Genomic DNA, 26,352 nt, shown 5'->3' with positions numbered 1-26,352 from the left:
GCTGGCGTAACTCCAGTTGCATAGCAAGTAGCTCTACAATAATGTTCATACGGTAAGCCAACCTGACTTGATTCCACTAGAAATTATGGCTCAGCCACTTGTATTTAGATTATTGTCAACTTAGTGACTTTTAAGGCTAGTAAGAGCAAAAGCTACCCCAAAAAGACAGATCACCTTATGCCGGATCCAATGATGAATACTAACTGAACAGTTAAACAAAGACAGTTGAAGATCTGTAATAAGCATAATTGGAACGAATAGGATATTACAATTTACACGTGAAATGAAGGAGGAGGAAAATGATTTCTATTTCTATAAGCTTCATATCTTCCATCTTCTTATAAATCTCATTAGCAAAATCATTTATTGTAGAAACAAGACCTACTGTGCGGGTGAATCCGCGGATTTCAAAGTCCAACCGCAACTAAACCGCTAAAAGTGCGGATTTGAGAATCCCACCCATGACCGGCCCATAAATCTTGCGGATTGGGTTTCACCCGCAATTTTACGGACGGATACGGATAAAATCCGCGGTTCCGAACTTTTTGCTAACCCCTAGTGAAATACAATTGAGGTCAACACCAAATGAAGGCCCCTAAAAATGGGTGAAATACAACCCCAACACCAATGAGTGAAATACAATTGATCCAATGAATGGAATGGATTTGCCTCAATTTCAAAATTTCAATGGTGCCCAAAAAAAGAACGATTTTTTGGGCACCACTGTTTTTTTGGGATCATGGTTTTATTTTGGGTAAAGACATTAGAAGTAAATCTAGGTCATCCTATATCTAGATATTTATATTAATACCTAAACTATCCTCATAATTAATTTTAGGTTATGATTAGTGAAATGATTTAGTTAAAAATAATTAGTGAGATTAAATTAAAAGATGAGTTTTTTATTAGATGAGTAGAATTATTGAGAGAGTAAAGTTAGCGAAGATGAAGGAGAAAAACATGGAACATAAAAAAAAAATTCCAATTCACTAAGTTTGGGTATTCAAGTGATGAAAACTCATCTGATTCTTCATCTCCATCCTCTCCTAGAGTATTTGTTAATCATCACAATGATCTGGATATGATTTATTTATTAGATGGTGATTTTATTCTTCCCCAAACTCAATCTCAAGATGAATATGATGGATTTTATCAACCACAACCGAAGGAAGAGTATTTGGGTGTCCAGGTATGCTCCAAACGTAGAAAATGTATGTTGAATTGGTCAAAACTTTGCTAAAAATGTAATTTTTTCAAGTGGATTTGGGACGGTTCAGTTACCTTATGTGAAGAACATGTAACCGAACTCTTCTGAAGGTGTAGTTCGGTTCCATCGTGTGAAGAACAGGTAACCGAACTCATCTGAAAATGCAGTTCGGTTACTTGGTCCAAACACGCAGGTTACCGAACTTTCTATTAATAGAAGTTTCTAGGATTACCAACGTTATGTTCGGTTGGTTCGTAAAAACTTAACAAACCGAACTTTACGTAAAAATTGGATCTAACTTAGTGTACAAAGTTCGGTTGGTTCGCAACCAATTAACCAATAACTAACCGAACTTGCGTACAAATAAGAGTTAACTTAGTGTACAAAGTTCGGTTGTTTCGCAAACTGCATGTTTACGAACTAGCTAACCGAACTTTACATAATATAAGAGTATACTAAGTGTATTAAGTTCGGTTGTTTCGCAAACTCGAAACAACAACATAAACAACCGAACTTAACAAACAAACAAAAATTGAAGTTCCAGGGTTCTATTCGGTTACCTAGATAAAATAGGAAGCAACCGAACTTTTTATTTGTTATTTGTTCGGTTACATGTCAACTTTGCTCTATGAACCAAACCTGGGTTCGGTTATTGCGATAAAATTTACAAGTAACCGAACTCTTATGTAATTCCAATTGATGTTGTTATATTTCTTGTAGATGGAATGCCAACCTATACCAATGGATGATCAACCTTCTCCGTTTGATATGTTGTTCGAAGATACATCTCATCACTATGCTAATGAGTTGGTATTTGACTTACCTATTCATGCGAAGAATTGTGCTAGAGAACATGCTAAGAGAGTCAAGTGCGTCTTAGTTTTGAATGGAAAAGAAAACCAAACTCGTTTTGAAATGGTTTGTGAGAGAAGTGGAGATCCCGATGTTAGTCACAATAGGAAGGGTTATGAGTATAAAGGAAAGACGACGAGGAAGAACACAACGTTCTCAAAGAAAATTAAATGCTCGTTCAAGCTAGTATTTAGCAAGAGCAAATTAACGAAGAAATGGTTTCTAGCTATGGATAAGGTGGTAGGTCGTCATAAACACCCTCGTCCGGAAGATCTTGAAGGACATGCAATGGACGCAAGGCTCACTCCTCAAGAAATGGAAAAAATTTCTAAGTATAGGAAAATGAGTATTCCACCTACCATTATGCTTCGCTTATTAAAGGAAGATAACCCGGATAACGTATCATCTTTGTCCACCATTTACAATGCAATTGAGACAATTAAAAGGAATGAATGGAAGGATAGACAAGTAATGCAACAATTGTTTTTTTTTTGGCTCAAGAGAAAGGCTAAGCGGTTCAAAAGAAGGTAGGTCCAGAAGAAGAAATAAATCATCTCTTCATTGCTCATCCGAAGAGTGTTCAATTGGCTCAATCCTTCCATGAAGTTCTTATAATGGATTGCACTTACAAGACAAACAAATACGAGATGTCATTGTTGAACATTGTTGGTCATACGTCGACGAAGTCACCGTTTACCGTTGGTTTTTGTTTTCTAAAGGACGAGCAAGAACCAAGTTACACTTGGGCGCTACAATAAGTGAAGGAGATCTACCGAGATGATGATATCCCCCTGGGTTATCGTGACAGACAATGAAGTAGCATTGATGAACGCAATAGAGAAAGTCTTCCGTTGGCACATAATATGCTTTGTACATTTCATATATGGTGCAATGTGATGAATAGGTGCAAGCCTCAACTTTGTCCACCTAAGAGGAAAGGATTGGAAGAGATTAGTAAGCTACCGGAATATGAACAAGCGGATCCAAAAGAGGCATTCGATAAACAATACACCATAAATCACGCTAAGTGGGTTGCCTTCTCCGGGGAATGGGAGGCATTGACTTGGTCTCTCACCGAAGAAGAGTATTTTCTAAATCTTGCCGAATTTAGAGAACATTGGTCTAGCCCCGAATATCCGGAGGATATAATAACGTATGTGGTGGAGGAATGGTTGGAACCGCATAAAGAGCGCTCCGTTTATGCTTTTACCAACAACCATAAACACTTTGAGAATCAAGCGACAAGTTGGGTAGAATCGGCTCACCACCGGTTGAAGAAAAATCTCTTTGGATGTGTCGATAATTTTAATCTTTCCAAATCGAATGAACAAAGCTATATGGTCACGGTTCTGAGGGTTTGTTCTGTCGAAGCAGAATTTCTCATGAATTTTCCACCAATAACTTTGACTCATAATACCATTCATTCTTCGTTTTTCACCCCTCTTTGGATAGTATAGTATGTAGTTTCTGCAAAGAGAAAGATCTTCATCTAGAGTAAATTTAGGAGTAGTAGCTGCCATTTTTAGAAGATTTTGAGACAAAATGTTAACTATAGACACATATTTATACCACTGAGGTGTATAACGGCTATAAAAATAGTCGTTACTTGAAATTTTTGTCATTCAAATTTCAAAATAGATAGTTCGGTTACAAAAGAAATGAATCAACAAAACCGAACTCCTCAATTCGGTTACCTGGAAACTTTATACATATAACCGAATTTGGTTATAATTAAGTTCGATTAGTTCCGTAAATCCAAGGTAACCGAACTCAGCAACCAAAAAACATTCAAAAGGTACAGAGTATTATTCAGTTACCTGCCAAAAAATTGCAGGTAACTGAACTAAAAGTACACTAAGGATGGTTTATGAACACATAAGTTCGGTTACTTGCATTTTTCTGCAGGTAACCGAACATTGGAGTTCGGTTACCTGCAAAAAGAAAATGCAAGTAACCGAATACAACTCTGTAACTTCTGATTTTTTTTTTGTAGCTGAGTTCGGTTAGATTACAAAATTTGAGAATAAACCGAACTTATGGACCATGAAGTTCGGTTGTTTACGATATTTAATCTACTAACCTAACTACCTAATTGTTTGTTATAAATTTGAATTTAATGAAACACATATGAGTCAACTAGCCGAACTAATCCCTTAAAACACAAATTAAAAACCAAATTATGAAATTCATTTACTAATCCACATAACTAAATGTTGGAAACAAACATAAGAAAACAAACTACCAAATCCGCAATAAAAAAGTCTTCCAAACATAAGGAAACAAACTACCAAATCCGGAATAAAAAAGTCTTCCAAACATAAGGAAACAAAGTACTAATTGTTGCAATCACTCATTTACCACGACCACTACGAGAAACTTTTCTACTCTTGCGTTTAGGAGCTTTAGGTCTTCCTTCGTCACTAGGAGTGTCATCTCCACTGCTTTATTGTTCAACCATCCGACTTGAACCTTCCCCTTCTCTGCGACTCCTCTTCAACAGCATGGTCTGGCTTGGATCGACAAGGTTGGGATTAAAAACATTAGTACATTGGTTGTAGAGGTCTGTTTGTTGTCGAGTGTCCATCGGCTCTCCACTCCGGATTTTTTCCATCATTTTCTTCAACAATTTACCACTTGCCTTCACCGTTTCTGAATCAAAAACATAAGTAACTATTATTTTTCAATACTTTATAACATTTTGAAAACAAAAATAAGACTAAATATCTTACCGTCGAATTCCACAAGATCAAGGCCTCATCACCACACGTAGGGGTACGCTTCATAATTTTCTGAGCCTCTTTCTCCACTGCCTTCGCTTTTGCTTTATCAACACGGGCTTGTTGGACACTGTTTATTACACGAGGATGAGAAAAATGTTCATACCATTCCATATATCCCTCGTCATCGGCATTTGGCTTATCAAACGAATCTTGTAACTCTTCGACTGGAACAAGATAATTCCCAAAGTTCTTTCAGTGGTCCACTGATGGAGAAAGATCGTATTTGGGGGAGAAATTCTTCTCGGAGTTGTTAGTTCCCTGCTACTTCACCTTGAAGTTGAAGTTTTCCACTTGTGGGATACTTTGGACACAAGAAATTTGTCTAAACACTCTTCGAGGATTATACATTTTACAACCTCCAGGATGAAACAACGGTCCATTATAAGCCGCAACATGTGAGAAATCAATAACCTCAACATCCTCCTCGTCTTCATCTGATGCAATGGTGTAAGGATGGAAAACCACATCTTCCACTGTTAACTTATCCAATGTCTCCCTCAACTCCAACACCTTTTTGTTCTTATTATTTTCCTGTGATTTGAAAAATTCATATTTACCAGCTGTAGGCTTCCCATAAGGCCAAGGAGTGTGAGCATGAGACAATTGCAGTTTTGGGAAGTGGTCGTACACCCAAACCTATGAGAAGAGGCAACAAATAATACATTCGCAATATGATTAGTAACAATACACATTCATTCACTTATATATTGAAACACACAAACGATAATTTAACGGGGTACCTGAACAAGGGTGTATAAGCCTCCAAAATATAGACTCTTAAGCCTCGAAGCTTTTCTGAGTTCCGCTTGAACGAATGAAAGAACCGCAATGCCCCAAAAATAGTTTTTCACCTAATTCAGGGGATCCAATATATGGAGGTAATGAGCATTTACCACGTGACCTGAACTGTCGGAGAAGAAAATGGTTCCTAGTTGATGTAACAAATAAGCAGTCACATGGTGCTTAATCTTCTCCTCTGTCATCACCAACTTTCCTTGAGCAACCAAATCTTTCGTCCCTGAGAACTCATCAAACAAGGTTTTGAGCTTGATATTTTTCAACTTCTTCTTGTACATGCGGTCTTCCTCAAACTCATTATACTCATCACCTTCCTTAGGCTCTTTGTTAGCTCGTCTAAACTCACATTGTGCCTTTTTATCGCTCCATCCTAGACACTTTTCGACTAGCTTTTCAAGAAGTTCATAACTCATCAAGGGATCGTAGCCATATCGAACACTTGTTCCCGTAATTGGTAGGACTGTGATTCTAAAACAATCATTCGGAGTTATTTCCATCTCGCCAGACGGTAGATGAAAGGTATCCGTCTCTGGATAGGCCCTCTCGGCAAATGCAGAAACAGTGACAACATCAAATTTTTGGTGCGCATGTTGTATCTCGTTCCATAGCACACAATCAAATACCGCCAAGCGGACCTCATCACACTCATTTTCTATACTCCATATCTTGTTCTTTTGACATTTCAAAAAACTGACAGCATTATTATAATCCTACAAAAACAACATCATATCTTATATACTAATATATATAGAAAATAACAATATATGTCAAAATATAATAAAATGACTGAGAAATCTTGATGGTTAAGATTGGACCATACCTTTGTCGCAAAGATCTTGGCAGCCCATGAGTTTTTGTAGCCCATCAATACCTCCTCTCCATCTCTTGGAGTACCATAAGTTGGCTTCTTTGGCGGCAAACACAAATTGTCATCAAGAATGTATGAATATCTAGCACAAGCATTTTTAGCCGTCTTTCTAGGTTTCTTTCCCACTATTTCTAATTGTTTCTCTTCGTCTTCCTCTTCATCCAAGTCCTCCTATGATTCATCATCATCCTTATCTCCATCTTCCTCATCTTTTTCACCGTCATCATTGTTACCCTCGTTTCCTCCTCCTTCAGCTGGTTCACCTTCTCCACCTTGATGATGTTCTTGACTGCCCATCTCTTCCACGATCTCTTCATTAACTTGTTGGATTACGTTGTCAACATTATCTCTATTAACACCATCTTGGATGACAACACCCGGTAATGACCCACCTCCATACTTAGCATTTTTGGTTCCACGCTTACCGGCACCACAATGTACTTTGCCTCGAGGCATGGGAGTTCTCAGATCTTCCAGTAAAGGTTGGTTGGATTTTTTTCCTCTGCCACTAATCAAGAAAACAAAAGATATTAGCTTAACCGATAAATGATTCACTAAATCGGATGCAACATAAGGGTTCTCAGCGTAAGGTTTGGTTAGTAGCAAAAGTTCACGAAAAATAGGTCAACACTAATTTTGTGTTTCATAATATAGTTCGGTTACCAAAGTTTTTTTACGAACAAACCGAACTCAACATTGGTCACTATTAATGAAGAGTTCGGTTTGTCAAGGTTTTTTGCGAACAAACCGAACTCCACATGTATGCAACTACTGAAGAGTTCGGTTTGTCAAGTTTTTTTGCGAACAAACCGAGCTCAACATTGGTCACTATTAGTGAAGAGTTCGGTTTGTCAATGTTTTTTGCGAATAAACTGAACTCCACATGTATGCAACTCGACATAGTTGGACAAGTTCAGTTAAATTGAAACTCAACATATTGGGAAAAATATCATAGTTCGGTTACATTGAATTTTATTTATTTTATTTTTTTGTAAAGTTCGGTTACTAAATAGTTTTAGAATTTTATGCAACTAACCGAACAAGATAGCTCAGTTCGGTTACATAAAAACTCAAAATAGCGGTCAAAATAGCACAGTTCGGTTACATGTGGAAAAGAAATTGTTGTAAAATAGGTTAAGTTCGGTTAGAAAAAAGTTTTAGGCTTCTTTGCGAACTAACCGAACTGGCAGTTCGGTGACCTAGTTTGGAATCATATAGAACCGAACTGTTCTTCCTGTTATTCCTTTCAGGAAGTTCGGTTAACAAACTAGGGTTTTTTAGAAATTCGTCCTAACCGAACAATGCACTGTAACTTCCATTTGAACCCTATTTTGATGATTTCTATTCAATTAAACGAATCAAAATCAAATTAAAAGTAATGGGTTTGTTGGAAAACACCTGCGAATCGGTCCCATGGCAGAATTAGGTTTCTTCAAGCATCTATTATACTGGATTATGGCTTCGCTTGGGTGTTCCACTTCTCTATGAATCTCAAAATCACTTGGCTGATTTGCTAGATGTCCCAATCGAGGACCTTCTCCTTGAAGTCGGTTGGTTTTCTTTCGAAGAACCATTCTTATAGTCGATTGATTAATCGACGATGAAAATTTTATGAATCGACGATTAATCGATGAAGACGATGTTGAAAGGAAGAAGAAGAAGAGAAAGAATTTTTTTTTTCCTCGAAAACAATTTGTGTGGCTGGCTAGGGTAGGGACTGGTTTTTGGTTTTTGTTAATATATTAAGTTAAACTTTGGTAGTTATTAGTTTAGGATTAATTTTAAATTAGGGTAAGGGCCAAATTAGTAATCTCATGATTTTAGGACATCCCTTAAGATTGTAGGGTAGGTGGCCTAATAAGACCATGGTCCCCAAAAAAACCATGGTCCCTGAAAAACCGTTCCAAAAAAACGTTCTAGACTTCTAGTTCAATCCGCTACGTATTCAACCAACTTATATCGAGCCCAATTGAACTAAACCTATTTGTCAAGCCCAAAAATTCGCAGTATCTACTTGATTTCTTGATTTTCCCCATAGAGAGCCGTTTGATTGCTTAATTCATTCATTCTCTGTACAGGTTGCAGGTGACTCGCCAAGTTATAAGCTCCGTAGCGAGCAAAAGTGTAAACTTACGGCGAAAATTTTCACTCGAAACTGGTAATGGAAAGAAGAAATCAGTTTATAAGACATAAGAACAGTGATACAACATTTATGTGATAACTGATACAATGCCTATAGGCTATAATTACAAACAGAAGAGTACAACAACAGAACAACTTGTTCAGAGAACTCATTATTTGCGTAAGAGGAGTTCTCACGAATGAATGAAAGAATTTAACTTATAACTTATTAATATTGGAAAACAATGAATGAACTCGTAGCTGTATGTATGCTATAGGAACCGATTTTAGTCGCCACCATCCTCCCCGGAACTGACAGGCAATTCAGCTGGTTTGATTTTCTCCAATTGTTGCAGGACTTCGTGAACCTCTGGACGGGCAGCAGGTGATGGGTCAACACAATGCAGAGCTAATTTCAATGTGTTAAGCAGTTCGTCGCCATTGTTTGCATCTTTCATTAGCTCAAGGTCGAATACTTCGTTTGTCCATTCCTCATTAACAATTGATGCCACCCATTGAGGCAAATCCATTCCGTTCATTGGCTCACCTGGAGATTTCCCTGTCAAGAGCTCTAACATTATTACACCAAGACTGTAAACATCGGTCTTTGTGCTTAAGTTCTTGGCTTTTGCTAGCTCAGGTGCTCTGTAGCCTTGTGCACCGGCAGTTGCAACCACACTTGAGCTGGCATTGGTGGTCATGAGGCGTGATAGACCATAATCGGCGATCTTTGCATTTGTTTGCTCGTCGAGTAGGATATTGGCAGCTGTGAGGTTACCATGAATTATGCTCTCATTGGCGTGAAGGTAGCTCAACCCTCGTGCTGCTCCAATCGCTATGCTCAATCTAGTTGGCCAATCGATTGGGGTGTCCGGTCCTCGAGCTGTCCAACAAATGCAAGACAAGTACGAAGTTATAATTGGTATTGCAATAGGAAATTAAATGCCATTCGCTACATGAATACCCAAGAAATAGTCAAAATTCTGTAATTTATATGGACGCTAAATATGCAGTGGTGTAGGTTAAGGAAATAATGCAGGGTAGGATAAGGTTGTGTGCAACTTACCATGGAGGAAAGATGCAAGGCTCCCTTTGGGCATGAAATCGAAGACAAGAAGTTTCTCTCCTTTAGGACCCATGTAGTAAGCTCGAAGTGACAGGAGATTCGGGTGTCGGATCTTCCCAAGACCATTAACTTCCCCTTCAAATTCCTTGAGATTCTTCGCAATTTTCTCCCTCAACCTCTTAACTGCAACTTGACTCCCATCCTCCAATGTAGCTTTGTACACAGTCCCATAATTACTCTTCCCCATTATCTCCGCAGTCGCACACAATAAATCATCGGCCGTAAACACTAAAGGCCCTTCAAAATGTACTAGTTTCCCTCCCATATCACCACCTGCTTCAATTTCAGTTCCAGATACCGCAACACCTTTCTCTCCTGCGGCAGCAGTAGTGGTGACTTTCCGAACGTTGTCGCCGTTCTTTGATTTCGAAGCTTTACTTCTTCTGCTCAGCATACAACAAATCCATATAATACATAGTATTATCAGAACCCCCAATAAGGCTCCTGAAGCTATGAGAAGTATGGTTTTCAGACTAAACTTCCGACCACTATTTTTTGAAGTTTCCGATGGAGAAGATGGGAGAACTTGAGAAGGTGGGAGCGACGGGCACGGAGGCGAACCAGTAAAACCACATAGCTGAAGGTTTCCAACAAAAGAGCTGGAATTGAACTTGTTCGAGAGAAAAAATGGAACAGAACCAGAAAGATTGTTGTACGACACATTGAAAGAACTGAGCTTAGGTAAATCCGATAGTGACACCGGAATCTCATTACTAAGATCATTTTCTGATAAATCAAGAATCCGAAGCTTCGAAAGAGAACCAATCCCTTTCGGAATCGTTCCATTAATCTTGTTATGATTCATTGAAATTTCTTCAAGATTACCCAATCTGCTCAACGAATTTGGAACATTTCCAGATAAAGAGTTGTGATCAAGAGTTAGGATTTGAAGCTGAGCTTCTTTTCCACTACCCCAAGTGTCAGGAACAGAGCCAGTAAGATTATTGTTGTCTAATGCAAGAAATGTGAGTGAATTTGAACGAGTAAGACTAATTGGGACTGCCCCAGACAATGAATTGAAGCTGAGATTTAGTTTATAAAGCTTTGTAGACTTGGCGATACTCTCCGGTATGATTCCGGTGAGTGAATTGCTACTTAAATCAAGTGTTTGGAGCATAGGACAAGAACCAATCGAAACAGGAATAGACCCAGAAAATTTATTATTAAAAAGATGAACACCTCTAAGATTTCTTAAAAACCCAATTGAATTAGGAATCATACCAGTAATTTCATTATCATGGAAATTAATCTTACGAAGAGCCGATAACTGACCGATTTTCTCCGATAACCGGCCGCTCAACCCTTTCCATGGAAGTTGTATCGCAATAACCTGACCCTGTGCGCATTTGATACCAACCCAATCACCGGAACAAGCTCCTGAATTAGAATCATTCCAACTCTTCAAATACCCATACGGATCGGTTAATCCGTTCTTAATCGCTTCAAGTGCATCATGATCTCCTAATGTCACAACAACTCCATCTAATTGGTAACATAAACTCTGTTGGAACACCAAAAACAGTAGCAGAAGTTGTATGACCATTTGAAAATGTCACAGAAATGTGACGGAATGAAATGGATTGACCGTCGGCTCGCGGGAGCTGATGAAGGAGGAGGAGGAGAAGATGAATGGAGGTGAGTGAGAGTGGAGAGAGGTGGTGGTGGTGGTGGTGAGCAGGGATTTGAGAATGACTACTCACTACTACTGCTACTTCTATAAAAGTTTGAACTGGGATTTTTTAACGGCTAGTTTTTTTTTGTGTGTATATTATAAGGACGAGGAATATAGATAGTCAGATGGGGCTCGTGGGAGGTGGGGATCTGTTTTTTAACGGCTATCTTTTTATGGGGTACCTCGTCAATAACACTTATGACCTGGTCAGGTGGGGGTGGTGGGGATCATAATAACGGTACACACTACCCAGTACCCACCATGGGTGTATTATTGAATATTACTGTTAGTACTAAATATTAATTGCTGATTTTGATGACACTAATTTTTAATTAGTGGATTTCGTCTAGAAAATTAATTTATGGGTATTTTTCATGAATTGTAGTCGTTGTTGTCGTTGAAGATGAAAATGAAGTTTTTGGATTTCTTAATTGAGTGCAGTAAATTTAGATTTGGCTATATTTTATACGTAGCTTGATGGTCATCGAAAATTTTAGTAAATATATTTTTTTTTTAATTTATTTTAGTATTGATATTATTTTTTACACCGGTGAAAGTTTGATGTTGTAAATTTCAAACTCATATCAATAATGTTATCATCCAATTATTTTATCATTATTCTTTTTTTGTAAATAAACTTTTATATTATTTTATCATTATTCTACGGTAATGTTTGGTTTTACAAATTATTAAATAAAAAAGATTATATTAGGCATCAGATTCTACTTTCTATTTTGTCTTACCACATGTAGATGTTTAGATCTCACCTATACACATAAGGAATGTGTACGGTACTGAAAAATGATGAAATATGAAAGGGAGAGGGGAAAAACGCGAAGAGAGAGAAAGGAGAGAGGAGTTCGGAGAGAAAACTTTCGCCCTAAATTAGTAGAATTTCTTTGATTTCTCACTCAGTTTTCAACCAAATCTCTTAATTCTTCTTATTTTTTCTTCCTCTTCTTCCTTCCTACAAGTATGAGGTAGATTTTTGGTTTTCTAATTCGAGTTTGGAGTGAATCGGTTTCATCTAGGGATTTGTTTCTTCAAATCATCCATGGATGAAGTTAATTCAAGCTTGGGGTTAGCTGCTTTTCCTCCTCTAAACGCTTCAATTGGGGGAAATGGTGGTCAAAATGAAAACCCTAAATCAGTTCCAAATGGGGTTGCTACGAAATTGAATTTTGATGCTGCAACGGGAGGTATTGGGTCTTCTGATGGGGCTTGTTCTTAAAATCTTAAGGCTGACAAATGGAGATCATTCTTCTTGAAAGACAAGAGTTGCAATGAGGATTTTTCAGCCTGCAAATTTCCAATCCACAAGCCGCAAACAATCAATGGTAAGAAGAAGTTCATTATCACCTCTGCGGATATTAAAAATGAACTTAGGGTTTGGGAAAGATTTCTTGTTGGATATTTTGTTGGTCGTAGAGTAGACTTCAATGTAGTTAAAATTGCGATGGAAAATGCCTGGAATCTCAAAGGGAATTTTCATATGACTCTATATGAAGAATCAGTTTTCATCTTTGAGTTTAACTTGGATGAAGATAGGATCTCTACAATGGAATTGGGGTATGTATTTGTGTCAGGTAAATTATTCTTAATTCGCCCATGGCAACTATTTATTGAACAGGATATTCAGGAACTGAAAACAATTCATATTTGGTTGAAGTTGAGGAATGTTCCTATTCATTTATGGAATGCTAAGGGACTTAGTATGATTGCTAGTGTGGTAGGTACTCCCTTGCTTACTGATAAACATACTTTAGCTAGAACACGAATGAGTTATGCTAGGGTATGTGTGGAAATTGATGCAAATTTTGATTTTCCGGACTCCATTCCAGTCTCTTTCGATGGTAAAGATTTTGAAGTCCTAGTTGATTATCCCTGGAAACCTCCAAGGTGCCTGTCTTGCTCTACTTCTGGGCACTCAAGTGCTAAATGTCATATGGATCCCGCAAACAAGGTTCCTAAGAAGGGATGGTTACATAAAGCAAATAATTGTGATAATGAAGGTGCTGGGAAGATGTTAGAGACTCAAGGGATGGCTAAGGAAGGTGTACTTGTGAATGGGGATAAGGAAACATGTGGAATTGTTGAAACACAAGTGGGTCGTGAAGAGTCTGCAGGCAATAAGGGAAGTATGGAGATGACTAAAGACTTTGAGGCTACTAGTGCTCATGTTGAGATTATGAAGAAGAAAAAAAAGAGATATAGGAAAATCAAAGAATCTCTTTCAGTTGGAGAGATTAAAGAAGGTATTGGGAATAATTGTTCAACCGGTTATGGAAGGGACCAGCACCTCATCTTCTGGTCCGTCTGCTCCTCCTAGCTTTGAAAATCATAATAGATTCCAAGCTTTCGAAGAAGACGAGGAGATCGCCACTTCTCAACCAGGTTCTGAAGATACATAGATAAGCTTAGCAAAACCAACCTCGTCGGAGCCAATTCTAGTAAAGAGTACGAAGTTAAAGTTAAAAGCTAAAGCTACAGGTATGTTTCCCACTGGTTCTTTAAGTACAATCAAGAAAACTTCCTCAAAATCTAGAGCTCCTAATGAGGTATTGAAAATTAAGCTTACGACATATGGTTCTCTTTGGGGTTTAGACTTCCCCCTTTGGAGATAAATCGTCAAGACATGTTTGATAATCTTGTGAAAAATCATGATGGTTTAACCATAGGGGATGTTGAGGAATCTTCTACTTAATTTTAGTTAGTTTTTTTTTTGGTTTGCAAGTTGCACTTGGTATTTCAGGTCGACAAGATGTACCTTCATCTTCCAGTCCTCTTTATGTTCTTTGAATTTGTTTAGCTTTTGCTCTCGTTTTGCTCTCTTTGGTTTTTTGTGGGCTTTGTCCTCATATTTTGTTGTATGCGCCTGCACACGGCTTGTGTGCCCTTCAATATATTCTCTTCTGACCGATAAAAAAAAGTACTGAAAATGATGAATTAGGAAAATGTGAGGCTGGGAAAAATTCGTTAGTGTTTAATACCTCCGGTCTCTTTCCTCTCTTTTCATCTTCTCTCTTGGGAAAAAACAACCTAGCATCCATTTACCTCTTGCTCAGATTTAATACTTTTTGGACCAGATCCGAGCAAGATTTCTTTTCTTTTTAAGTTTTAATTGAATAAAATTAGTTTTTTCCTTTTTTTTTGATGTCTTTTAACATATTTTTCTTTACTATTTGGAGCGATTTTTTTCACCATTTTGGGCGAGTTTCCCTTCGCTTTGAGGGCGATTTATTCAAACATTGATTGTTGGTTCTTAACTTGCTATTCTCGATTCAAGAACATTGACTATTCAACAAGGTATTGCTTTGAATCCATATTCAACCCAAGAGATTTAGGGCATACGGGTTCCTTTGTATCTACAAGATTTTGAGAAAATTAATCTTTTTTCTAGGAACATCTCTTATTGAAGAAGAAGAAAATCAGATTAAATGGTCGGAATCGATTCCTGATTATACCATCATCCTTGCCTACTACATTTACAAAAATTGGATACCTTTGCAGTTTATGGCTCTTTCTCTTTGCGATTTACATGCATTTGTATTAGGTTTTTTATTATCGTGTACTTTGATGTTTTTGTTATTCTTGTATGCCATCATGTAATCACGATTTTGATCAGAATAAATTAAAGAAAAAAAAGGCTGTGATGAAGCCATGTCAGCAAGTAAGAAACTCAAATAACTAACATGAAATTTAGATGGCGAATTTAACTAAAACGAAAGTAAGAAAATGAAATAAATGGGGAATTTAACATGGACTTCGCATCTTCTAACCAATGCCAATTTAGAGTAGCTTTGTGATAACCGAACCAACCAACAAAAAACGATGTAAAAATTAACGTTTAACCCCATTTTTATTAGGCTTTAGACTGTCTTTATTAGGCTTTAGACTGTCTACACCTGTCACCTTATTAAAGCTTCATACTAGGAGATACTAATTTACCAAATATAGGACGAGTTGGTGCTTTTCTTAACGATTCAATCCAAAGGAATAAAAATTGATGACAAAAGTAACCTTGTTATAAAAACCCGCAGTCCTATTTATTCCTCAATTCATTTCATCATTCTCTCTGACTGCAAATTTTTCTCCGAGATAAAAACTTAAAAAAAAATCCAGATCTCAACAAGTATCATTTCATATGAACCGACGGAGTTTAAATATACAATTTGTAGATTCGAGTTTAAGAAAACCTAACTCCATTCAATCTCAATCTACATAACCAAAGTCCGAGTATATAGCAATTAACAATTGGTTCGACAAGATTCAATTTCTATATCTGTTGTTGACGAATTTGTTAGAGCTCTACTCGGTTGAACCCACTAGCGTTGGTATTGTTAGAGCATTGCTCGGTCGTACTCGCATGCGTTGCTATCTCAAGCATGTTTGTCAATATTGGTGATCAAAACTATAAGTCTTGATTACTAGCCTATTAGATCTAAGGTCTTGGATTAGGATATAAAGTGTAGTTGAGCTCAAGACTCCATGACAATCATCATACAAAACGAAGGATTACTCAAGAAACTGGTGGATCTTCATCGACTAAAAGGTATGTGGAGACTTGAACTTATCTGTCACCCAAAAGTATATTTAATCTATCTCCTACTCTTGAGACAAAAGTCGTTTGAATTCATCTTTACCAAGTGACGAAAGTCATGTTATGTTTCAATCACCTTGAAAATTGCTCTGACGAAAAATGGTCTGTGAATAACGTCTATATAACGTTCTCTGAGAATGTTTCAATGATTGAAATGAGAGTTTAGATTACATAATCATTGGTGGATATAAGCATTTTTGTGGAAACACATATATGCATAAGTCTTATTCCTTGAACCAAAGTTTGCTAAACTTTGTTGATCAAGAGAAGTTGGAAGTGGCGTGAGCCAAGTCCGCGAACTTGCGGAATTTCTCGGCTCGAGATTTTCTGCTGGAGTTCGTGTACTCCTTCCATGAGCTTAAGTCCGCGAACCCAGTCCGTGAACTTGAGAAGGTTATATCTAATGTCGGTTGTTCTTGAACTAATGTTTAAATAAACTAAGGAATGCTTTTGCAAACCGTGTCTATAAAGTTCATGAACTGATTCGAGTGAATCAAACCTATTTTGCTTCAATTGTGTCTTGTGTAGTTACATAAGATTTCCTTGCAATTGAACAACTCTCTAACTAGTTCATTTGAGTCATTTGAACTAGTTTTGGTGAAGAAGAATAAGCTTGATATGAGAGTAATCATATGGCTAACCATTTGGTTGACTTGTTGAACCAACAAATGTTAATGTTTGGGTATGGCTCATAAACCCAAAATTGGACATTTCATTTGTGTGTGACAAGCTAAGTTTTCGATCTAACGGTTGAGAAATATTTGCTTGAATCTAATCAGGTTTTCATCTAACGGTGAATATTGAATGCTTTGTTATTAAGCTAACATTGATTGCAAACCCTGATTTGAAAGTATATATAAGGGAGAGCTCTAGAAACTGGGAAACCTAATCCCCACACATTATGTGTGATACTAGTTGTGCTAAGCTAGAGTCGATTCTTCTTTAACCTTTGGTTTCTTCTTCTAAACCAGGTTAACGATTTAAAGACTTCATTGGGATTGTAAAGCCAGACCGATACTACTTTTCTTGTAGTTGTGTGATATGATCTTGCATCTTCTATCCTACGAGTACAATTGAAATAATTGTCTTGAGATTTTGTATCTCCGATAAGAAAGATAGAAAAGTAATCACAAACAAACTTCGTCTCATCATTTGTGATTCCGCAATATCTTTTTTCGCTGCGTCGATTGATTATTGTGAGGTGATTGATAATACTAAGTTGTTCTTAGGGAATATAAGTCTTCTATTATTGATTGGTTCCTATTCACCTTGATTTATCAAAAGACGGAACAAAACTCTTAGGTATATTCGTGGGAGACGGATTTATCTATTATCGTTGACTTTTCTGTGTGATACAGATTTTTTATTAAAGTCTTCGACTTTGGATCGTAGAAACTCTTAGTTGTGAGAGAGATCAACTAAGGGAATTGATAGACGCATTTATGTGTCTATTTTCATCTCTTTTGTGTATTTTGTTAGTACCCATTTTTGCTTATTGTGGTGTTTTTATGTTTGTTTAGGTGTTTTTGGAGAAATACCCCTTGTGTAGAAAGAGTTGCTCAATAAGTAATGTTTTACACCCCGGAGAAATGCACTGAAAGGCACCCCAGAAATGCACCGGAAACGTCCCAGAAATGTACCGGAGGATCCCAGAAAAATTATCATTTCCACCCCAAAATTACTATTTCCACCCAAATTACTATTCGCACCCCAGCACTCTGGATAAGGGGCACCTTCTTCTCAAATTCAAATAAACTTTTTGGCGGGAAAATTGGTTCATCAACTGGCAGAATTTCAATCGACAAAATGAAGGTGTTGTGGTGCGATTCAATGGCTCAAACTTGGTAGGAAGATGTGATATAGGATAAGGAACACGTTTTGGGCTTTTGGTTCGATCAAATTTGGCCATAATTAGCTGTACAATTCACGGAAGCAAAACAGGGAAACACGGGTTGGACACGGGATTGGAGAAGATTTGAGCGTGTTCTTCTCATGCATGAGGGCTCTAGAAACGTTTTGGGTCGTGTTTAAGCACTTCTAGAGTGACCAGGATGGAAATCTATGCGTACCAGAGTAAGAATGGAAAGAAAATATTCCCAAGAATATTTTTCTTTACTGCCGAGTTAAAGAGAATTATATGGAGTAATTGAGGGAGATTCAACGAGCTGTAGGTGTATAAATATGTTCCCTGGGAGTACTAGAGAGGCTTTCGAGAGTTGGGAGGAGAGAAGGAACGCTGCAGATCGAGAACCATGATTTCTCTCTGCTGCTGCTGCTGCCATTGATGAAGATGAAGAACACGAAGAACGGACTCGCAGAAGCAGTCGTTTATCAACAGAGTCTAAGACGCACACGCGTGGGTCGTAGTTCTTCGTACAACAGCAGTTACCATTTATCGTTCTTTTTGTAACAGCTGAACAGCGCCTTTGCAACAGTTATTTCTGTTGCGATTTTTCTGTTGCGATTTTTCTGTTCAATTGTTTTACTCATTTTTATCATTTGTAAACAACTTTTTGAGCAATAAATAATTATTTTGAGAGCATTTTTACTATGATGAGCTAAAACCCAACACTGGGACGACGGAGGAGGCCAAACTTCATACTTGGGGTAATTTCATTTAATTCTTTTTTATGACTTTTGCATTAATTTAAAATTGAAATATGATTTGAATTAATTGGTTGTTATTTAATTTGATGATGTATGCTTGGCTTAAGTGTTTTGATACATCATGCTTAGGACTTACAATCAATGTTTTGAGAATCAATCTTGGCAATAAATTAGAGTCGATATATTTAATATATTTTTTGAGCTATTATTGATAAAAGAATTATTATTTGAACCTTAAGAAATGAAATTGGCGGAATCCTAGTCCCAGTACCTCTTGCACCATTGTTAATATTTTTGTGTATATAATTTTTATAAATCTAAAAATCCTTCACCTTCACAAGTCCGAGAGTTTGAACCTCATTACTACAACCACGAAAAATTTATAATCATTTTGGCGCCGCCGACGCGGATTTGTGCTTAGGTAGAATATTTTTTTTTTTAGGTTTACTATTTTTTTTTAGAATTATTTGTTCCTTTTTACTTTGTCTTTTTGTCTTTGATTTACAGGTTCGAAGTGGAGCACTAAGGACTTGGAGAGGAAAAAGCTTAAAGCGAAAAGCGAAAAGAGAAGAAAAAAGGACAATTTTAGGATTTAATTTTTAATTTTTTTTTTTAGAGTGTGTGAGGAAAACTGTAATTTTTTTTATTTTGGACTTTCTTTTTTATTTGGACTTTATTCTGGACTTTGGACATTATTTTTAAAACCCTACGGAAGGGTTATAAATTAAAAAAAAAAAATTAAATACAAACTGTTTGCAGGGAAGGACGACGATTACTATATCGTCTCGGCCCCTCGGGTTCGCACACGACATAGGAGTCGTGGCCCGAGTCGACGACAACGGTTCATCGCCCGTCTGGTACGGGAGGTAAGTCCAATCGAAACACCCGCGAATCTCCTGCAAGCGGGTTACTGTCTGCCTTAAGGTGATAATTGTTTGAGGACGAACCGGACTGTCTTTATTTTCCTAGTAAAGGGCAAGGCCTGGCCTAAACAAGATAAGGGTTCGGATTTCATCACCGTTCTCTTCTTGCCCGCCTTAGGAAAACAAAACCGAACGCGAACCTAAGCTTTAAAATTTGGAATAGAACGAGACCGATAGGGTAACGAGCTTAATAGGAAACTCGTTCGAAAAATATTGGTTGCTCTTTAAGCACACTCCAAAGTTCATGATGGTTTCTGTGGGTTGAATGCGTGACTGCGCCGCCTTGTGATAGCGGTGAGGCCTTGGGTATCAAAGCTCCCCTGAGCTTCCCTCGCCTCAATTCAACTTACTTTGACTCGGATTGATTCCAGAGGGGTTTGCTCAAATTGCAACGAATTCCCTTTCGAAAGATAGAAGCTGGTCTAGAAACAATCTAAGTGGAGCCATCATGCTTTTTGTTTGCTAGAAATCTTTAGGTTTGTTTTGGTGGAGTCGAGTCGGCTTTGTTTGTGGTTGTGTATAATTCCCTTGCAATTAAGAATGTCGAACTGGTATGATAGAAGCCAATACAATGAGTATCGACCTGAATTTGAATATGGACATCATCAGTTTTATGACCATGGTGGGAATAGTAGTTGGGAACGCCAACCTTTTCAAGGTTATGGTTCATACCATGGTGAGCCCAATTACTATCCACACATGCATCAGTCTTACGAGCAAGAAGATTATAGTACTAGTTCTTCGTCTCTAGAGGATACAATCAAACTATTGAAAAGTAGTCCTTTTTATGATCCTTCTGATAATTCCTCTTTATTAGAGTCAACACGTAAGTTAGCTGAGTCGACGCGTAAGTTAGCTGAGATGAATAGTATAATTATAGACGAAAGAACAACAATAATGAGTGAACCTTCTTTAGAAGACCACCTCAAGCGGATAGCTGAGACGAACGAAAGAATTGCTCGAAATTACTTGAATTGCCAATCTAGTGTATCCAATAATACCCTTGAGAATGAAGATAGTTATTTACACAATCAAGAGAACGAGGTTATAATTGGTAACACTACTTATTTAGATAAGGTTCAATCATCTTCGTACTATTATGATGATGAGGATAGTAGTGATGAAGAATCTGAAATATGTAGGCATAGTGATCAGGAATCTAGTAATCCAATTGAGCTTTATAGTGATTATATTATTTCTACTTCAAATCCAAATAATTTTTATGATTATTCACCTATTCAAGAGGACGAGGATTTTATTAGGAATACCACCGTTTTAGACGATGTAGTATTTCCTTTTGATTACGAAGCCGATAGTGGTTTAGAGGAACGGGTTTATTCTGAAAATGTTGTTTTAGAGTCTAGCGACTTAGAAACAATAGTCTTGGAAGAAGAAGATAGACCCGTAGAGATGAGTAAAGATGCACTACCTGATAATAACTTAGAAGAATCTCTTGAATATTTTAAGGACTCTGAAGATACGGAAATTCAAGAAATAATTAGAGGTCTATCTAGAGACACTGAAAACTCTAAGTTTGGGGGTGATTATCACTTCCCTAGTGCCTTACCTTTAACTCTCAAAAAGTCCCCACACTTAGGACTTGATATCTGTGCCTCAACCATTTTACAAGATTACCTTCATACTCATTTTCCCGAGCCTAGTGATGTCCATGAAGGAGTTCAGTCGTTAGAAACCCATCCTCTGGTTGATGTGGTTTGCCCAGGCTATGATCCCCAGATTGAATTTGTTTTCCCACCAAATAGTTTTCTTCCAACTGTGGGAACGTTCATATTCCAAATGTGTCGAATATTAAGTTGTGAGACTTAACCTAAATGCTTTAGGAAATTAGAATCGACACATTTGCTTAAGAATGGCCACTACTCTCATTTTGGTCAATTATGTAAGTCAAATCTTATTGACTTAGAGGATCCTCAGTTATTTAGGTTATTATTGTGCGCTTCTAAGATCATATTTGAGTTTTTACAGACTCTAGGACCTAATGATTCGGATCCCACCTATGAAGAAACGCAGCCAATGAAAATTTTCTATTTAGACCCTTTCATAGAACCTGAACCTTAACCACAATTAGATATAAATTTCTTAATCAGGAAACTAAGTAAGGGCATGCTAGTCTTGTTCACTTTCTTGGTTCATTGCAGTTTCCTTTGGTCAGCTCTATTTAGTTTTGAAGACCCACAGTTATTTCGACTGTTATTTTATGGTTCGAGTTGACTAATCCTTTCCTAAGTCTGGTTGAAGACTTTAAACTTAGCACTTCTTGGGTGGTATCCCATGCTCATGCAACACGGTAATATCTTTCCTTAACTCTTCCGCTTCAAATGGTAACAGTTTCTCCTTGTTTAGGCCTGTCAATGGAAGAATATCCGTCGGATATTTAGAAATCCGATATCCGACATGTTAAGCACTACCGGATATTCGATATCCGATAATATCTTATAGGATATCAAAATCAGATATCGATTCCGATAGGCTAAGCTGTCGAATATCCGATAAATATCCGATAGTATCCGGTTATAACAAAAAAGCTTAAAAACCCTTGTAAAACATTTTCATAATTGACACTTATGGGATATTTATCCGACAATATCCGATAATATCCGATACTAGACTCGAAATTAGGATAAATTATAAATAAGTTCCTATACTATCGGATATTAACATTTCGGATGGGGTCTAATCCGTTTCCGATATGTTAAGGAAGAAATATCCGATCCGATATCCGATAAAACGGATAAAATCCTATAGGATATCGAATACTCGGAAACGGATACCGGATATCGGACAAATATTGACAGGCTTATCCTTGTTCATGCTTTTAGTTTCATCTTTAGAACATTGAGGACAATGTTAGATTTAAGTTTGGGGGTATGGGAGAAACTTTTTAGTTGCAATAAATAAACTCCAGAGCCTAGAAATTTATGTGTATTTAGGATGGCACTAACCAATCTAAGTGGATGGAAGCATTTTGGTTGTAGGAGTTGAGGAACCAATCTGAATAGATGGAAACATCTAAAGAGCTTATTCATAAAAGCACAGAGCTCAGGTGTCACCATATTTCGTTGAGTCCTTTTCACTTCTATTTTTATTTTTTTCATTTTAAATTATGTTTCTCTAAGTGATTAGGTGGGGCACACGATTCAAGTTGTTACCACTGCTAGGGTGAGTTAGAGTGACTGAGTTAGTAAAAAAAAAAGAAAGAGACCGGACCAGTTAGACCAATCGGAATAAGTATTAACACTTGGATAGCAATATGCGTGTGTTCTCCCTGTTTCCGTCGCCTAAGCAAGCGTGGAATGCAGGACCCGTGGGAACTATCGTGTAATCTGCTGACAAGAAGCATGCGCTTGGATCAAAAATATTTATTCATGCCGTTAAGTTAAAAAATAAAAATAAAAATGGTTATTGTTATGTGTAGTCCACTGCTGGTTCCCTTGTATTTGCCAGTTTGTTGATCTAGATTTAAGTTATTGACCGCTGGTTCCCTTGTATATGCCAGCAGTGTTGATATTAGTCAGACCGGTATCTCAGTCCATTAGGATAGGTTCATTTTAGCAGTGGCCTTCAGACAGATATGTGAAACATTGATCATTTGGTCAACATCAACACCATCTATGTTTTTCTATATCCATCTCTTCATGTGATTAGTTTGACTCCAAATATGATGTCCATAGTGCAACTATCTGAGTAGAGCTCTGTCACTTATATATGAATTTTAGTATGCTTGAGTGCAAACTCGTGTACATCAATTGGAATTTCGCATCAGGGTACTTCCTCTTGTAGTCAATAAGTATGCCAACCAAGGAGATTCTTTAGTGCCTTCCAAGGTTCGTTGTAGATAGCTAGGGTCTGGAGTATTAAGGTTTTGTGGGTATATCTCTTGTAAGCCCTCCCGAGATTAACTCGGTTTTATTTTTTTATTTTTGCTCGAGGACTAGCAAATAATAAGTTTGGGGGTATTTGATAGACGCATTTATGTGTCTATTTTGTTCTCAATATTCTGTATTGTTAGACTCGATTAAGTACTTATTGTGTTATTTTGTGTTTTTGTAGATGTTTTTAGAGAAATAAGCCTTTGCGGTGAAATGAGCTCGAAAAGTAGTGTTTTACACCCCAGGATAATGTACCGGAGGCACCTCAGAAATGCACCGGAAGCGTCCCAGAAATGTACCGGAGGAACCCAGAAAAATTACTATTTCCACCCCAAAATTACTATTTCCACCCCAATTGCTAAAGGGACACCCGTACAGGATTAGGGGGAGGACACTTTTCTTCTCATAATTCAAATTTCATTTTTGGCGGGAAAATATATTCTCTCTCTGGCAGATTTTCAATCAACAAAATGAAGGTGTTGTGTTGCGATTCAATGGCTAAAAATTGGTAGGAAGATGTGATATAGCTTAAGGAATACAGTATGTGTGTCAGAATCGATCGAATTTGGCTAGAATCGGCTAAACAAGTCATCATCAGAGAACATGGCAGTCACGGGTTTGAGAGGATTTTTTGAGGGATTCGGACGTGTTATGATGATGCATGGAGGACTATAGCACACTTTTGGACCGTGTAGAAGCTAAATAAGGGAGTATCAGAGGCTGTTTACGCGTGGAGAATCATTTCAGGGAAGAAAATATTCGGAAAATATTTTCTTTAAACACCGAGTAATGAAGATTATATGGAGTAATTGAGGGAGATTCAACGAGCTGTAGGTGTATAAATATGTTCCCTGGGAGTACTAGAGAGGCTGTCGAGAGTTGGGAGAAGAGAGGAGAGCCACAGACGCAGAAATCAAGAGTTGATCAAACTCTGCTGCTGCTGCTGCTGATGAAGAACACCAAGAACACGAAGAACGGACTCGCAGTAGCAGTCGTTTATCAACAGTGGAAATGACTCACGTCCGTGGGTCGTAGGTGTGGGTCGTAGAATTTCAGCGACAACAGCACCTCAGCTTTGTCGTTCATTTTGGACGCCTTCTGTGGGTCGCAGAATTCTGTTTTAGAACATTTACTTATCTTTCTCTTTATTGTAAACATCAATTGAGCTTAATAAAATATTTTGAGAGGTTTTCCAACATGATGAGTTAATTCCCTCGTAACCAAGGCAATGGAGGAAGCTATTCACGCAACATAAATGGGTAACTATTTCATTTAATTATATAATTCACCTAATCGCTGCTTTTGCAGAGTTTTAAATTGTTTGAATGATTGTCTTAATTATTTGTTATTCAGTTTGATAGGTTATGCTTGGTTTAATCTCTTGATAATCTATGCTTAAGGTTTACAAATAATGTTTGAGAATTTGTATGATTGATAGTGAATTAAAGATAAAAGAGGACTTAAGAATTGAATAGAGTTTTGAAATATTTATCATTCAATCTTGCGTAGTAGTGGAATCTAGTGTCTTGGTTACCTCTCGCCCAAAATTGTTAATATTTTGTATATATATTTTTATAAGTCTAAAAAAATCCTTTACCTTCACAAGTCTTAGAGTTCGAACCTTTATTACTACAACCCCCATTAAATCTTTAATCATTTTGGCGCCGCCGACGCGGATTTGTGCTTAGGTAGAATTTTTTTTTTTTAGGTTTACTATTTTTTTTTAGAATTATTTGTTCCTTTTTACTTTGTCTTTTTGTCTTTGATTTACAGGTTCGAAGTGGAGCACTAAGGACTTGGAGAGGAAAAAGCTTAAAGCGAAAAGCGAAAAGAGAAGAAAAAAGGACAATTTTAGGATTTAATTTTTAATTTTTTTTTTTTTAGAGTGTGTGAGGAAAACTGTAATTTTTTTTATTTTGGACTTTCTTTTTTATTTGGACTTAATTCTGGACTTTGGACATTATTTTTAAAACCCTACGGAAGGGTTATAAATTAAAAATAAAAAAATTAAATACAAACTGTTTGCAGGGAAGGACGACGATTACTATATCGTCTCGGCCCCTCGGGTTCGCACACGGCATAGGAGTCGTGGCCCGAGTCGACGACAACGGTTCATCGCCCGTCTGGTACGGGAGGTAAGTCCAATCGAAACACCCGCGAATCTCCTGCAAGCGGGTTACTGTCTGCCTTAAGGTGATAATTGTTTGAGGACGAACCGGACTGTCTTTATTTTCCTAGTAAAGGGCAAGGCCTGGCCTAAACAAGATAAGGGTTCGGATTTCATCACCGTTCTCTTCTTGCCCGCCTTAGGAAAACGAAACCGAACGCGAACCTAAGCTTTAAAATTTGGAATAGAACGAGACCGATAGGGTAACGAGCTTAATAGGAAACTCGTTCGAAAAATATTGGTTGCTCTTTAAGCACACTCCAAAGTTCATGACGGTTTCTGTGAGTTGAATGCGTGACTGCGCTGCCTTGTGATAGCGGTGAGGCCTTGGGTATCAAAGCTCCACTGAGCTTCCCTCGCCTCAATTCAAATTACTTTGACTCGGATTGATTCCAGAGGGGTTTGCTCAAATTGCAACGAATTCCCTTTCGAAAGATAGAAGCTGGTCTAGAAACAATCTAAGTGGAGCCATCATGCTTTTTGTTTGCTAGAAATCTTTAGGTTTGTTTTGGTGGAGTCGAGTCGGCCTTGTTTGTGATTGTGTAGAATTCCCCTGCAATTAATAATGTCGAACTGGTATGATAGAAGCCAATACAATGAGTATCGACCTGATTTTGATTATGGACATCATCCTTTTTATGACCATGTTGGGAATAGTGGTTGGGAACGCCATCCTTTGGAAGGATATGGGTCATACCCTGGTGAGCCCAATTACTATCCACACATGCATCAGTCTTACGA

General features: G+C 37.5%; 1 protein-coding gene across 1 annotated transcript; it reads right to left on the bottom strand.

Annotated features, from left to right (window-relative positions):
* Window positions 1-8,667: 8,667 nt before the first annotated feature.
* LOC113340472 (probable leucine-rich repeat receptor-like protein kinase IMK3) lies at window positions 8,668-11,438 on the bottom strand. The gene is made up of 2 exons (XM_026585610.1): window positions 9,693-11,438; window positions 8,668-9,509 (listed from the first exon to the last, which is right to left on the bottom strand). The coding sequence occupies exons 1-2, from the start codon at window positions 11,293-11,295 to the stop codon at window positions 8,914-8,916; spliced, it is 2,199 nt and encodes a 732-aa protein (XP_026441395.1). The 5' UTR covers window positions 11,296-11,438; the 3' UTR covers window positions 8,668-8,913.
* Window positions 11,439-26,352: the final 14,914 nt, after the last annotated feature.

This window comes from Papaver somniferum, unplaced genomic scaffold (genome assembly GCF_003573695.1).
Source record: "Papaver somniferum cultivar HN1 unplaced genomic scaffold, ASM357369v1 unplaced-scaffold_22, whole genome shotgun sequence".
NCBI lineage: Eukaryota > Viridiplantae > Streptophyta > Magnoliopsida > Ranunculales > Papaveraceae > Papaver > Papaver somniferum.
Note: the sequence above shows the minus strand (reverse complement) of the source record. Positions and strands in the feature narration are given on the sequence as shown.

What these genes read in the sequence shown, in the direction of transcription:
- LOC113340472 (XM_026585610.1), bottom strand. Translation starts at nt 11,295, where the DNA reads ATGGTCATACAACTTCTGCTACTGTTTTTGGTGTTCCAACAGAGTTTA. An exon ending in CCTTGCATCTTTCCTCCATG is followed by an intron (nt 9,510 to 9,692) that starts GTAAGTTGCACA and finishes TTTGTTGGACAG; the next exon opens with CTCGAGGACCGGACACCCCA.